This window comes from Eptatretus burgeri, chromosome 13 (assembly GCF_056783735.1).
Source record: "Eptatretus burgeri isolate ZD-2024b chromosome 13, Ebu_testis_v1, whole genome shotgun sequence".
Taxonomy (NCBI): domain Eukaryota; kingdom Metazoa; phylum Chordata; class Myxini; order Myxiniformes; family Myxinidae; genus Eptatretus; species Eptatretus burgeri.
Window position 1 is genome coordinate 31,936,600 of NC_140973.1, and position 15,025 is coordinate 31,951,624.

General features: G+C 49.5%; 1 protein-coding gene across 4 annotated transcripts in view; it reads left to right on the plus strand.

Annotated features, from left to right (window-relative positions):
- Positions 1-15,025, plus strand: part of LOC147014190 (prosaposin-like) — a 43,142-nt gene that overhangs the window by 17,251 nt on the left and 10,866 nt on the right. For 2 of the 4 annotated variants that reach the window (XM_085851951.1, XM_085851950.1), the window contains exons 2-4: positions 5,649-5,718; positions 6,431-6,462; positions 6,911-7,042. In XM_085851951.1, the coding sequence (XP_085708077.1) occupies positions 5,655-5,718; positions 6,431-6,462; positions 6,911-7,042 (228 nt within the window). In that variant the 5' untranslated portion in view covers positions 5,649-5,654. Of the gene's footprint in view, positions 1-5,275; positions 5,339-5,617; positions 5,719-6,430; positions 6,463-6,910; positions 7,043-15,025 lie in introns of those variants that run through there. The other 2 variants (XM_085851952.1, XM_085851953.1) reach the window with 2 other exon arrangements.

Sequence of the window (15,025 nt, forward strand, 5' to 3'; positions counted from 1 at the left end):
TTTCAAACCTCGAGTCAGATTCTGCAACCGGTCCAGACGGCATCAGCCCACGTGTCCTCAAAGCCTGCTCTTCTGCTCTTGCTCACCCTCTCTCTGTTCTATTCACCCTCTCATTTTCCCAAGGTCATCTGCCATCTGCTTGGAAATCTGCTAACATCACTGCCCTGCATAAAAAAGGTGCAAAAACAGATCCCTGTAACTACAGACCAATCAGCCTTCTCCCAATCATCAGCAAGGTTATGGAATCCATCATTGCTTCAGACATGAAATCCTTCCTCTTCTCCAATGGCTTGATTTCCAATCATCAATTTGGTTTCAGACCAGGTCACTCTACCCTGGATATGCTGCTTCTGCTCTCCCATCAATGGATGGAGGTCCTCAATACCAGACAGGAAATCCGAGCCGTATCCCTGGACATATCACGTGCTTTTGACACAGTCTGGCACCCTGCCCTACTCACCAAACTCTCTTCCCATGGTATTCAAGGCCATCTCCACTCATGGCTCGCAGACTTCCTCTCCTGTCGCAGTCAACGTGTGGCCCTAAATGGAGTTCTTTCATCCCCTCTTCCTGTGCAGGCTGGAGTTCCTCAAGGTAGCGTTCTGGGCCCTGTTCTTTTTCTGGTTTTCATCAATGATCTCTCGGACTCTCTGGAAAATCCTCTATTTCTCTTTGCCGATGACTCCACCCTCTGCCGTACCATCTGTCATCCCTCAGACCGGCAAGCAGCAGCTTCTTCGCTCACTGCAGATCTGGATAAAATCACAAACTGGTCCAACACGTGGAACATGTCTTTCAATCCACACAAATCTCACACTCTCACTATGTCTCTTCGAAAGGACCGTTTACAAAACCCCCCATCCACTTTCTCAACAATCCTCTGGAAGAAGTCTTTTCTTTCAAGCTTCTGGGTCTCACTATCTGCCATGACCTTTCCTGGGAAAGTCACATTTCCAACCTCGCCTCAAAAGCCAGTCGCCGACTGGGAATCCTCCGTCGTGCAAAGTCCTTCCTCGGCCCTCTTGAGCTCCTAACTACTTACAAAGCTTTTGTCCGTAGCCTGATGGAGTACTGCTCTCCCCTCTGGGCTGGTGCTCCTGCCTCCCACCTTTCTCGACTTCACGCTGTCGAAACCAGGGCTTTTAAGATCATTGGCATCTCCCGCAATGAAGCTGAGTCTTTGGGCCTCTCACTCAATCACCGCAGGTTGGTCGGTGGTCTTTCTGTCTTCTACCGACTCCTCTCCAGCCTTGCCCCCCCTGCTCTCTCTGCGATTTGTCCCAACCACATTTCCACAGGGCGCTCAAGGTCCGCCAACAACCCCCTTCTGGTAAAACTACCAAAATCACGAATCACTGCTCATCTCCACTCTTTCATTCCTCTTTTTTTCCCGCCTTTGGAATAAACTTCCTCACTCTATTCTTTCCCATTCTTCCCTCCAGGCTTTCAAAACAGCTGTTCACCACCACCTCTTATCTTCCCCCATCCAAATCCTCGATCTTTTCTACCCCCGATAATCCACCCAAGCCCACTTCCTTCAATTCTCCTGCTTTCCTTCCTGAAAGTCCCTGTAATGTCCATCTTCTCCTCGCCATGTTCCCCGTCCCATCCCCATCCCTCTCCCTTCCACAGTTCACCTGTGTCTGTTCCCCAATGTTTTGTCCCTTCCACTCCCACCCCTCTTGTCTCATGCCTCCTTGCTGTGAGTTGTGTGTTAGCTCTCATACGAGCCTCGACCAAGGTATACAAAAAAAAAAAAAAAAAAAAAAAAAAAGAGGGATTGTGTGTGTATGAGGGATAAAAATGAAGTGGCAATTTGACAAGTCAGACAATCATTTAATGATATAATTGTTTCTCAGTGAAGATTTATTGTTGTGGGCCGGGGGTCGGTGGCGAGGAACGGCCGCCAGGTGGAGCAGTAGAGCCGTCTCCCACCGAACACTCAGAATTTAGGTCGTGACTCTCGGACAACTCCGAAGGTCATGGGTCACTTAAGGACCGTGCTCGCCAATTCTCTGATTGCGTGGGGTAGGGTTAATAGCCAAATTTCAATATATCTAAGTACCCACATCATCAAATTACCAGGGAAGTCACACCCTCGATGGACTCTGTCGAACCGGGTCGCTCCAGCGACCTCGGTCCGGTGTAACCGAGCGGAATTACCAAAGTCTGTCGGTCCAAACGACAACTTACAGCCCAATCGGCTTACTGGTTCTCAAGCACGAACCGTGCTGGGTCAATGGAAGAAAACACAGGCCACGAACTGGAACATTTAACAAGTGGGTTTATTTATAAGGGAGGGAGACACAGAGCAGATTTAATCACGAATAAAATGCAATGTACAATGAAAAGAAAACACTTAAGCAATTCCACTTAAAGACAGGGCCCACTCTCACACACACACACACACACACACACACACACACACACACACACACACACACCCAAAAGAAATGGACCCCATCGGGTCTTTATTCGGTCCTCCAGCCGAGGAGGATAGTTCTGCTGGGGAAACAGAGCCTGGCTGGGTACCTTTCCGCCTCGTGCGGTCACACCGACTCCAATCCACCACGGTGGGACTTGAACCCACGACCCGAAATCCACGAGCCCATGATCCTGGCTGCTCGACCACCACCACCACGAAGAGCCCCGCAAAAGACCGCAGACCACGACGACAGACCAAAGCAAAAATGGCCACGATGACTGCAGTACTCTCCTCCTGTCGACCACTCTACTCCTCCTCTTCTCCGACCACTCGCCTCCTGATTGGAGGAAGGGTTGTCGGGTGATCAGTGGCCTCCCCTCATTGGTCAGGCCGAACACTCCATCTGGCTAAGGCGGAGTCGGCTCTGAGGTGATGAGCTTCCTGATTGGACAGGGGGGAACCCCCCTCCTTTCCTGGGCAGAGTCGGAGCTCTGAGGTGAGGAAACCTCCGCTCACGTCTGTGGTCGAGCGCACGTGGGCAATGGCGTCGATGGTGTGAAGTAGTGAAGGGTTGATTTGACGATGTAAATATCCTGACTATAAAGAAACCTGCAGCGCACACATGAAATTAACCCATTAGACAGAAGGATGGGACCCTAACTATAAACACATACTTATTGAAATAACTGAACTGCGGGGACTGCTGTCTGTTTGTGTGCAAATGGCTGCCAAATCCATAACATTATTACCCTTGACAGAGGAGCGGGTATTGCATTTGGGTGCGTTTGTCTTTGTTTGTCTGCACAGAACTTTCGTGTTTTTCTCCGCAACCGCTTGTCAGATTGAGACAAAAAAAATTTCACCATAGGAGGAACTACTCATGTAAAATGTTTTAATGATAATTATGACATCACAGGTCACGTGGTGTGGCAGCCATGTTGGAAAAACGGAAAAACCTTGGACCTCTGCATCTCTGAAACGCACCAAGGAAAAAATTTAAACTTGACACATGGCAAGTAATCCTCATGGGGAATAAGCGTGATTTTTAAATGATGTCATAATTGCATATGTAGAACGGTACATCCAATCAGTATAAATAAGGTTTGGGGGTCATCTCGGGATAAATTGGTCCACAGAAAAAAAAATGACATCATAGGTCACATGGTTTGGCAGCCATATTGGATTTACTCCAAAACGTATAAAAATCTTCTCCGGACCGGCTGGACAGATCGAGGGGAAACTTCACACAAATGTTCCCCAAGCCTTGGGGATACCAGGCTGTGTGGGCACACACAAACTTGGGAATGGGCATGGATGACATTGACATATTCGCCATTCAAGGTACAAAACAACTTGTGATTCAATACGGGACTTTCAAAATGACGTATAAATGCTAAACGAGACCTTTTGCACATAAGCTGTGTGTGTGTTTTCAGTGACTCGGTTCTGCTTGATGGGCACTTCACCTGCTGTTGCTAGCATGAAATCTGAAAGTGAAATAATTTTTTTAACGTAATATTCATCATTTAGATGAAAGAGTGGCAATTTCAAACCATAGTTGTTCTTTTCCTAAATGTAAATCGGACTCACGGAAATGTAGGAGTATGAGAAATATCTGTGGATGACAGGCATCAGGTTCATACCATTTCTTGTTAGTACAATAAACGAGCGGTGGATATATATATATATATATATATATATATATATATATATATATATATATATATATATATATATATATATATATAAAACACACACACGACTATTCTTATTTTACCAATAGATGCAAAAATCTAGTATTTATCTTGTGAGCTTGGAACCAAAGCAAATATATACATTTATAACAGCCCTCACAGCTCTCATTCCCCCCCCCCCCACCTCCTCTCCTCCCAAACATGATTAATAGTAAATTTCATCATTTTAAACTTGCCCTGTGCATTGACAAGCCCAGGATTATGATCTTTCCATCAGCGTTAAGAAGTACCCAAACCACATACGGTGTCTCCTTCTGGGAAGTCTGCCTGAATGTTGGGACTGACGGCATCTTCGTTACAATTGCAGACGTTCATTAAATAAATCGCCAAACCTGCCATGTTCACACAAGGTAATCTGGCAAGGTTTAAAATCCACTCACTAACAGGTTGATCAGGGAAGTCGGGTAGAACGCACCCATCCACAGGCCTTGCATGGTCACACATAGTCAGGAGTTTTTTCAGTACGGACTGCAAGGTATCAACTTTTTGGGACGGTTGATCGAAAAGTTCTTCAAATGTTTCGATGTGCAGAGGCACACCTCTGTCTTTCAGGTACCTTTCCAAGTATTTTCGGCTCCTTCTCGAAGCTTTGTGAGCCATTTTTGTTACAATCCTTGTCTGGCTTGCATGAAATACACTTGGCCACCCCGATGGACCTTGCTGCTCGAGGTTTCTTCGCAAATACGCTGAGCATTCTGGAGCAGATTATGTCATTCTGAAAGTCCTGAATTAGATTTCTTTGTGGAACTGCGCTGTGGCTGATTGGAAGCAATATTAACGTCAGCCACCTCGGGGTGCTGTATGAAAGCAGAATCTGCATCCTGACACACACACACACACACACACACACACACACACACACACACACACACACACACACACACACACACACACACACACACACACACACACACACACACACACACACACACACACACTTGCAGCAATACCGTCTCCTGTCCCTTTCGGAATGTGTGAGGCTATAAATAAAGCTGATAACCTTTTATCGTTTTCTTGTTTCTACATACCTGATATGCAAAACATTTTGAACGCCATTCATTCTTTGTGTATCCTGTTCTTGATACTGCAGCATCTGATGTAAACAGCCATTTAAATATCTTCACACTTTTCTCGACAAGTTTATGGTTTGATCGCTGTTGTAAGTATGGCACACAGATGTGCGGTGAACATTTGGTTGTAGTTGCTGTAGTAAGTTGTTCCAATTTAGTGTTGCCTTGTCACCTCCAGGATTTTTAAAACCTATTTTCACTCCTTTGTCACAGCTATTCCTCCAAACTCTTTTTGTAACAAACAAGAGTAAATTACATTAAACAAATATGAACTAGTTATATGATAAAATGTGAACCTTATCGTTTGCCACATTTCCCTTTATTTGCTTTCATTTAAGCCTGCCCATTACTCTAACTTCCTCTTTCAGACACTCTTCTCCATTCTGTTCGTGTCTGCAGGGAGATATGTTGCTGTCCTTCACCATCACCCTGCTATTTACTCTTGCAACTTTCTCAATCAGCTCAGCAGGTAGAGTAGGTAACATCTTGAATGAATATGTCATAAGGTTTGGCTCTGGACGCATCCGGGTGGTATTTATGTCCGGGCGGGAGTTTGTCTCCAGACAGGAGTTTGTCTCCGTACTTGTCTGGACAGGAGTTGGTCTCCAAATGGGAGTTTATCTCCAGATGTGTCCTGATGGGAGTTTGTCTTCGGATGTGCCCTTTCAGTGTTTGTGTCTGGACGGCTTGGCTCCGGATACGTCTGGAGGGGTTTTGTCTCTGGACGTGTCTGGGCGGTGTTTGTCTCTGTGCCGTGTTTATAGTATGACCGGTAGAAAATGAATTTCAGACATTACTTTGTTTCCATCTTCACTGTTATTCTATGCAGAATCATTTTGATGAAACAGTATGAACCATAATCAACGCTCCACCACACGTCTGCCTTCCCTTCCTCTCACCTCACACTGTCTTCCCTTCCCCCAACGGCCCCACCCTCCTCGCTCCTCCACCCCTCTTTGCTCCCCCTCCCCCTCTCCCTTTTCCCCTCCACCTCTCCACTCCCCCACTCTCCCTCTTCCCCCCACTTTTTCTCCCTCCCCCCCCTTTAGTATTCCCATCAGCAAAGTGAAGGGTGGTATTTGCTAGTGTGTAATCTAATAAGCTGCATATTAATGCATGACTTGATTTTAAAATCTGTTCTAATGTCTCTGCTTCTCCATTGCTATCTTTCTTTCCGACAGCTCACATCCCCAATGACTTTCCTCACTTCAAGGTGAGAGAATAAATTTGAATGCTATCCAAATGTATTGGCAACCGCTATCAAACACTGCTATCTGCAATGGTGGAAGTGGTGAAATGCACTGCATTAATGTCTAATGTGAAAGGTACACGAGCACCTATTCCTCAACATGTGGATTATCACTTTAAAGGTCAAGGTACAAAGATTCCAGTTATTTGAGGTGTCTCGTACTATCCCGATCATCGATGTTGACACCCTTCCTTTAGGTGCTATAAAGTATGAGGGTAATGTGTATAAGGAATGGGTCAGGGAAGCAATATTGATTTGAAGAGTGCAATAAGATTGTCGAGAAAACGCGTTTTTTTGTTTTGCAAAAGCTAGTATTTGTTGATTTCATGAGCGATTCAGGTTTGATTGAGTAGCGTAGGCGTGATGACTGATGTGGTAAGAAATGTGTTGGTGCTTGTGTGTGTGTTATCAGAAGCAGGATACTCCGCATGGACTTGCAGAAAGTTTATCTGCAGTTGGAGCAGGAGACTTTAATCCCCTTTGCATGCTCTGTGAGATGATCATGCACAAATTGGAGAGCATTATTGGAACAAACTGGACAGAGGTTGGTGAATGCGCTGCCAAGAAACTCAGAATGCTTTGCTGTACTATTTTTTTTTGCCCAATAATGGGACATTTTTTCGGATATTCTGCGCTGTATGTAATACCACGTGGAGCAGTGATGCTCCAATATTTTTTTCTCAGACAAATTTTAATGTCGGAGCATGAAACATCACCAAAATGTGAACACATAATCTGAATCTGATGACATTCCCGAATATTCGACAAAAATATCCGCCTTTATCAATGGTTTAACACACCACTGGGAAACGAGTGCAAGCATTCCCTGTCGGTAAAATTATTCCTCTTCCTTCCTTCCATCCATATGCTGTGAGTGCTGCTCCATCAGGATCAAGATTACCACATTGCGATGAAGATATCGTTGCCAAAACCACTTCTGCATTTCACACACGACACCGTCATCGCTCTCCAATGTTTATCCTTGCAGGGAATTATTTTGTGCTCTGTAATTATGATAGTATGATGGTGCTAAATCCAGGCTGTGTGCTGGGTGTAGCAGTATAAACCACTCCAGTTTCGTGATGGCCTCTCTGGTCTGCAAGCTTGTGCGGAGACATTCATTATCATATTGCAGCAACATGTCTTTCTTGGAAATGTCAGGTCGAACTCGGTGCAAACGAGACTTCAGTGTGACGATGTAGGCCTCTGGGTTTATTGTATCCTTCAGGCATGCCTCGCCCTCTGCCCCCAAAGTGTCCAAACAACTCGTTGCAAATGTCCTTTCTTGAGCCTTGCGTACTAGAGGTGTCAGTTGTCGAGGCATCCATTTCACACAAGCCTCCGAATACCTCAAACTATCGATCATTCTGCTCACACTGGCTGCACCAATTTCCAAATCCTGTGATAGTTATCTGGATGTGATGCATCAATCCTGCTAAATCATGTTAACTTATTGGATGCTGTCTGGTGTTCATGTTTTCCTTCCTCCAATGTCGTTACCTGCTTCGCCCAGCAGCTGACGGTACTTCTATTATCGGGCTGTGTTGTCACTATGGAATCTTCAGCCGTTTGAGAATTTCACCCACTGATTGCTTCTCTGCCGTCAATAACTAAATTACAGCTCTTTGCTTATAATGCTTTCCACTGGAAGACACCATTTTGGATACTGCCAACTGCTGCGCTACCTGTCGGTTAGGTTGAAACTTCACATTGAGGCATAGGAGGGTTGATTCCTCATGAGCACAAAGTATCACCGCCTGCATGCATCTCATTTCCTGAAAGAAAACAGGGGTTGTGGGGGCATTACTTTTGGAAACAACAATGGGACGCCATGAGAACAACTGACTCCATCATTCCATGCTTCTACGGGTTACCGAAGATTCACAAGTTTGGTGTCCTGGTGGTGGTCGTATGGCAGCTTAGCTGCCAGGGTAGCTATCATTTCTTGAAGCGCAACTGTGTCGCTGATGTACTGGTAGAGGGGCGTCACTGCAATGTGTTTTTCGTGGTCAACTAAGGTGCGGACACAACTTATTTTATGACAGGTGGGATGGCCACTTCGGTAGTCCACAGCAGTAACAGCCCAACCACACCAACAAACATGGGTAGCACCTCCACACATACAACACGCTTCTGAAATCATAATCTGCATACGACATCAGTTCAATATTCATATCATCCACAAACCACAATTATCCTTACGAGTACCGGTACAGTGCCCCTCTACCAGTACACACACTGGAACTGGTACTCATTTCGCCGACCTCGGAAGGATGACAGACTGAATCAACCCCCTGGTGTATTAATTCAGCGGCCGACGGGGCTTGAACTCAGGACCCTAGGATCCCAAGCCGCCACCCTAACCACTGAGCCAACACCAGGCTTTTGGTGTCCTCTTGTAGCCTATCATGGCCCTCCGAAGAGTACCCACCTACAATGTGGATGAGTGTCTTTTCTGCTGACTCAAGCTCTTAGCAGCTCACACAACACATAACGTAAACATCGCCAAAGACTTAATTGACTGAATCAGAAATATCCGCCATGAGAGTGATGAAATTATGGTCTCATTCGACGTTATTTCATTGTTCACATCCATACCCGTCACATTGGCAACGCATATCTTTGAACATCACATCACCAACGACCAAGAGCTATCCAGCTACAGCCACCTCAGTTCTCGGCATCTCATGTCGCTCATTCAACTTTGTCTCAAATCAACGTAATTCGTATTCGACAGCACTATATACCATCAACGTCAAGGAACCCCGATTGGCTTACCAATCTCAGGTGACCATCGCCAAATTGGTGAACACTTTGAAGAACAAACACTACACAGTAATCCTTCCCTGAGGTTGTGGCTGTGTTACTTTGATGATACATTCGTAACCTGAAAGAAGGCAAATGCTGACCCTTTCCACACAAACATCAACTCAACATGGCCAGCATTATAGTTCACAGGTGAAGTAGAATTAGCCACGCGTCTCTCTTCCCTGGACGTACAACTGTGCAGGGACAGGAACAGCAGGTTACACTCAGAAATATATTGTTGCGGTTTTCGCGCCCGCCGGCGTGCGAACGGCCACGTAACTCGAATCGCGGCACGTCGCCCACCGGACGGACAATCCAGTCGTGACCCTCTCGGACTAACGCCGGGAACCAGTCACGGGTGGACCTTTCGGTCTCACCGCGATCGAGCCAATCAGCCCCCGCGTGGGATAGGGTTGCTCGCCAAATTCGAACTACCTAAGTACCCACGCGGAGGGTAGACCGGGCGATCGCACCTCGCCGCAGGTCGACTTCGGACACGGGCCACTTAAGCAACCCGTTACGTACTATCAGAATAACCGAGCGGTGTTATCGTCGACCTCGACGGTTCGATTAATTATCGGGCGTATTCAGCCCACTACCAACCCTTTACGTGAAGCAAGATGGGGATTCAATGGAGGAAAAGACGAAGCGAAGCGGGAGAACAGTTCAACAATAAAGCACATTTATTCGCGACGAACGGAAAGCACACAAATACAATTCCACCAAATGCACACAAAAAAAAGAAAACACAATTCCATTTACACAAAAAGCAAACATAAAAGTGAAAACACAGTGCAGAGCTAATACCGACTACCGAGCACACGGCAACACTTATACAATTCTACTTCACAGACGGCGCCGACAACACATACCCAAAACCAAGGAAAAGAAATACCTCAAGAATGAGGCGGGCCTGAGGCCGAGACCGGGTCGGGCCTACCCGTCTGGTGATGAGACGCGGAGCGGCGATGGCCCCGCAACCCGCGGGCCTCGTGGACAGTGCCTGGCAGGGGGTGGGAACGGGGCCCCCTTGGTCGCACTATCTCAGCGCGGGGGGAAACAGGAGGGGGTTGCTGATGCTCGGGGTATAGAGGATCTTTATTATCCCTGGTGTGCGTCTCCACCTCGGCCAGGTCGCGCTGCCGGCCTCCCTCGGGCGTGCAGCTCCTGGCACCGATGCGAGCACCCCCTCGTCCGACTCTCTTCAGCTTCTCCAGCCACTGCAGGCTTCGGGCTCCAGACTTCCACACTCGTCCCCTCCGTTCCGACTCCTTCTCGTTCTCGTTCTCCTCTTCGTTCTCGTTCTACTCCTTCTCGTTCTCGTTCTCCTTCTCTCCGTTCCGACTCCTTCTCGTTCTCGTTCTCCCCTTTTCGTTCTCGTTCTCCTCTTTCTGACTGACGAACACCGTCCTTTTATCCCCCCGTAACTTCGCCTTTGACCCCCTCCCTTTGACCTTTCACCTCGCTCCCCATTGGCCCGAGAAAAAGTGGGCGTGAAGGCTTTTTGATCCACAAATTTGCATATATCGATCGCCCTGGGGGCGAGCCAGTCGCCCCTCGCTCACCGATTGGACGGCAAAAAGTGGGCGTGTGTCGTTTTTGATCCGTTTTTGAAGCACAAAATCCGTGATTTTGTACACGCTGTTCAACGTGCGCCCTGCACGAGTCCAACACCGGTACCCACAGCGGGGCAAGAACGGTGGCGATGCTACGGTTGCGAGGTGTGACGTGAAGGTCGTGGCGGTTGTGGTGAAGCGGTGGTTGTGGTCGGTGGTTGATGTTGTGGTTGTGATCATGGCGGTTGGTCCAAAATAAAGATAGTAAAAGAAAAACGGCTATCCTGAAGAGTCGCAGCACGTATAAATGACATGTATTCCCACTAGACAACGGGTTTGGGCCTAACTACACATGCACTTACCGAGATACCTCACCTAAGGGACCTCAATGGTGGTTTGCGAATCTGGTAACCACAACACTACCCCCTTCCCTTTTTACAGACTCGTCCCGAGTCGTCAAATTTTCGTGTGCCATCATGTGTAGTTTTCCCCTAGTACATTTTACCTACGGATCCCTGAGTGCGACATTCATGGTATTCGTGTCCCCAAAATAAATAACCTAAGGGCTGCGTAACTATCTAAACAAACTCACTCACACGGACGACTTAAATAAAATTGCCGGCGCTAAGACAAACATGCCGGGGGCGCACTCATATTTACAGTACATCTTAACCTGAACTTACAAATTTTACACTAAACCATGGCCCAGGATCACTGAACTCTGCAAAAGAAAAGCAGTTAGCAGGGAGCCAGGCTGCCCGCATGCAGTCTCTGGCTCAAACAATGCAGGTGACAGGGAACGTGGCTGGCTGCTCACACGCAGTCCAAGGCCTTCCCTTTTGAACTGAACTCAGTGAACCACAACGGTGCTTGGGCTGCACAACGCAGTCTCCGTGCCAGCTCAAGTGGCACACGCAATGAGCACAACGAATGGATGCATGAACGGTTTGAACTGAATGCAGTGAACCACAACGGTGCATGGGCTGCACAAACGCAGTCTCCGTGCCAGCTCAAGTGGCACACGCAATGAGCACAATGAATGGATGCATGGACACAAACACGGTGCACGGGCCGCCACTGCAGGCCCGTGTTGTAGCTGCCAACAGGGCAGTTCTTGCAGCTTGCAAACTGTTGCCTTTACGGATCCTGGCGCACATGGAAATGAACAGGGGGGCAAAGCAAAAATTGAACGGGGCTGGTGAACGTGGGCAGTGGGCATGGCATGGCAAAGGCAGCAGGCAAACACAGCCCGCAGAAGAAGGCCGCTGCAGGCAAACTCAGCCCACAGAAGAAGACCGCTGCAGGCAAACACAGCCGGCAGATGAACTGGCCGGCACAGGCCTTGAAGCAAACACGGCCAGCCGATGGCACAGGCCTTGCAGCACAGCAGCTGCAGACGATCCAGCCGGCACATGCCTTGCAGCAAAACAACAGCTGCCGATGAAGTGGGCCGGCCTCTGCCTTGCAGCAACGCAGCCAGCAGATGAAGCTGCCCAACCTTTGCCGTTCAGTGGAGGTTGGTGGAGGGAGTGCGGTGGTGCTGGCCACTTGGAAGGCGGGCTCGGACCTACCTACCTGTCTCCCTCCCAACTATCGCCTTTGCCTGTCACTGTACATACCCACTCCCTTAATTTGTCAAACCCCAATTTAGCCCCCACTTATTTTTTTGTTGTTTTTATTTTTACTTCCCCTCTATAAATCGTCCCCTAACCCCCTTTATCGTCTTTGTTCGGCTAACCTATCCTGTCACCTAGCCTACTCCCAACCCCTACGTTCCCTTCCCGGAGAAGCCAAGGGAGAGCTAACGTCTGTGTCGAGGCCCATGAAGCCTCAGAATGGCCTCCCCAGAGTTCGGCGATCTATAACCAAAGTGGGTCCAGCGGCCCACAACGACAGCGAGGGGATGGATGGTGCGGAGGTACACTTCCTAGTCTACCCTATCCATTTAACTGTTAAACTACCCGGGGCTTTCAACAAGCGCCTCTCGCTTAAACTATTGGTTCTAACAACCCAGATTCCCGTCGCCTGTGTTGGTGTCCTCACAATTTCGGGCCTCGCCCCCCAATTTTCTCTCCGTGCCCTCACCACGGTCTCCTGGCTGGGACACGTGGCTCCCTCCGGCAGGCACGACCCTCTGCGAATCTCCCGCTATGGCACCCCGGGCACTACACTGCCTCCGAGCCTACCAGCTCCCTAACACCGGGAGTGCCCCCCATAACACCTCCCCTGAAACGCACACGTGGCAGGCCGGCCTCCGGGCCCCTTTCCGGGTCACCCGTGCCCACAACACTGCCCACGCGGCTAATGGCGCCCCGGGCCCCCGCACCAAGCAGGCGCACCCGTGCCCACTACTCTATCCCGGCCCCATGGGCCCGCAGCCTACGCGGCCGACTAGCCTGGTGCCCGGGGTACCCACTCAGCGATACTCACCTTTCGCAGCCACGCTCCCAAGCCCGTCAACAGGGCTCCTGCACCCCTCCAAATGGGTCTCGAGCCTACTTTCCCACCAACAACAAAACGACCTCCATTTTTCAATTTGACTAACCCAGCTAACTCACTCTACACTGACCCCGGGGTCCCTTGGGCGGGAGTCACTCCTCCCCCCAATCACTCATCGCACCATGCATTCCCCATTCGCTCCATACACACAGACCCGCTGGCCTCACTCACTCAACAAGCACATGCTTCCACCTCACTCAACATGTCTTCACCTCATAACTCACCAACTCTTCAACACACACACCGCTGAACTCTGCCATTCTTCTAACTACATCCCCTAACTAACTCGTGCTCCCACGTCGTCCCTTACACTATAGCACGTTCCCTTTAACCTACGTAGCTGAGCTACGTCCCCACTACACATTCACAAGTCTGTCCATGTCCTCAAATCATCAAAAATCATTTCCCATTTTATTTCCCAACCTAAATCTGGCTACAATCCCTCTAACTAATCCATTCCACGGACTCCATGAGGACTTACCCCTGCCCCATGAAGTCGGTCTAACTAAGCTAACCCTTCCCCCTAACTAGTTTCCATCCTGTGCCCAGGGAAGGGGGTCTTTCACCCCTTGCCCAGGAATCCTGTGCACCCGAAAGTGAGGCTTGTTTTTCCCTTTTTTTTTTTCCATGCCCAGCACCTGCGCGGCAACTCAGAGCTCGCGCACTTTGCACCTGCCCGTGACGTCATGCAGCTGCACGTGTTCCTCGTCCCTCCTTGGACGGGACCATCCGGCAGAGATACCCCTCCTGCCGGATTCCAACCCCACGTGCAGCCATGACGTCACCGTGCGCAGAAAAAAAAAAAACACAGCCCCACGTCTCGAGGGGTTCCCCACGCGAACACATGTGCCCTGCCCGTTAGAGCTTAACACACACGATCGCGTGGAGAACCCGTCCGGTCCAAATCCATTTACCTGCCTAAACTTTGTCCGTCCGCGGGATCGGCAAATCCACCGCGTGCGTTTCCGGACCGGGACTTCACTCTCGCAAGCGAGCACGTGGTGGTCTCGTGCGTTGCACAGCACGAACCGCGCGCTCACTGCTGGGTGAACCCGGCACGGTCCCCGAAACAGCTACAGCCGCTACTCGGCTTTCTTTACTCTGTCGCCTTCGTCGTCGCCATTCAACACACGCACACCTGCGTGTTACGACGCACACAGTCCACTCAATCACATTCACACGGGGAGACGCGGCTGCGTGCTCCCGCATGCCGACCGACATCTCCCTCTCATACCGCTCTCTCACACACACGGTCTCCCTGGCACACAGCGACCTTGCACACGGCCGTTCACTCACGCGTGCGGGGGCACTCACCCGCGGTGCCTCACTCGCACTCCGTGCCTCACCCACACACGCGGGGGCACTCACCCGCGGTGCCTCATCCACACACGGCGTGCTGGGAAGCACACACTCCGGCACACTCGCCACCACACCACTCACACGTGGTGCCTCACTCATACTGGCCGTTTCACTCACACACACGGCCTCACTCACACACGGTGCCTCACCCACACACGACGTGCTGGGAAGCACGTACTCCGGCACCATCGCCACCACACCACTCACACGTGGTGCCTCACTCATACTGGCCGTTTCACTCACACACACGGCCTCACTCACACACGGTGCCTCACCCACGCACGGCGTGCTGGGAAGCACGTACT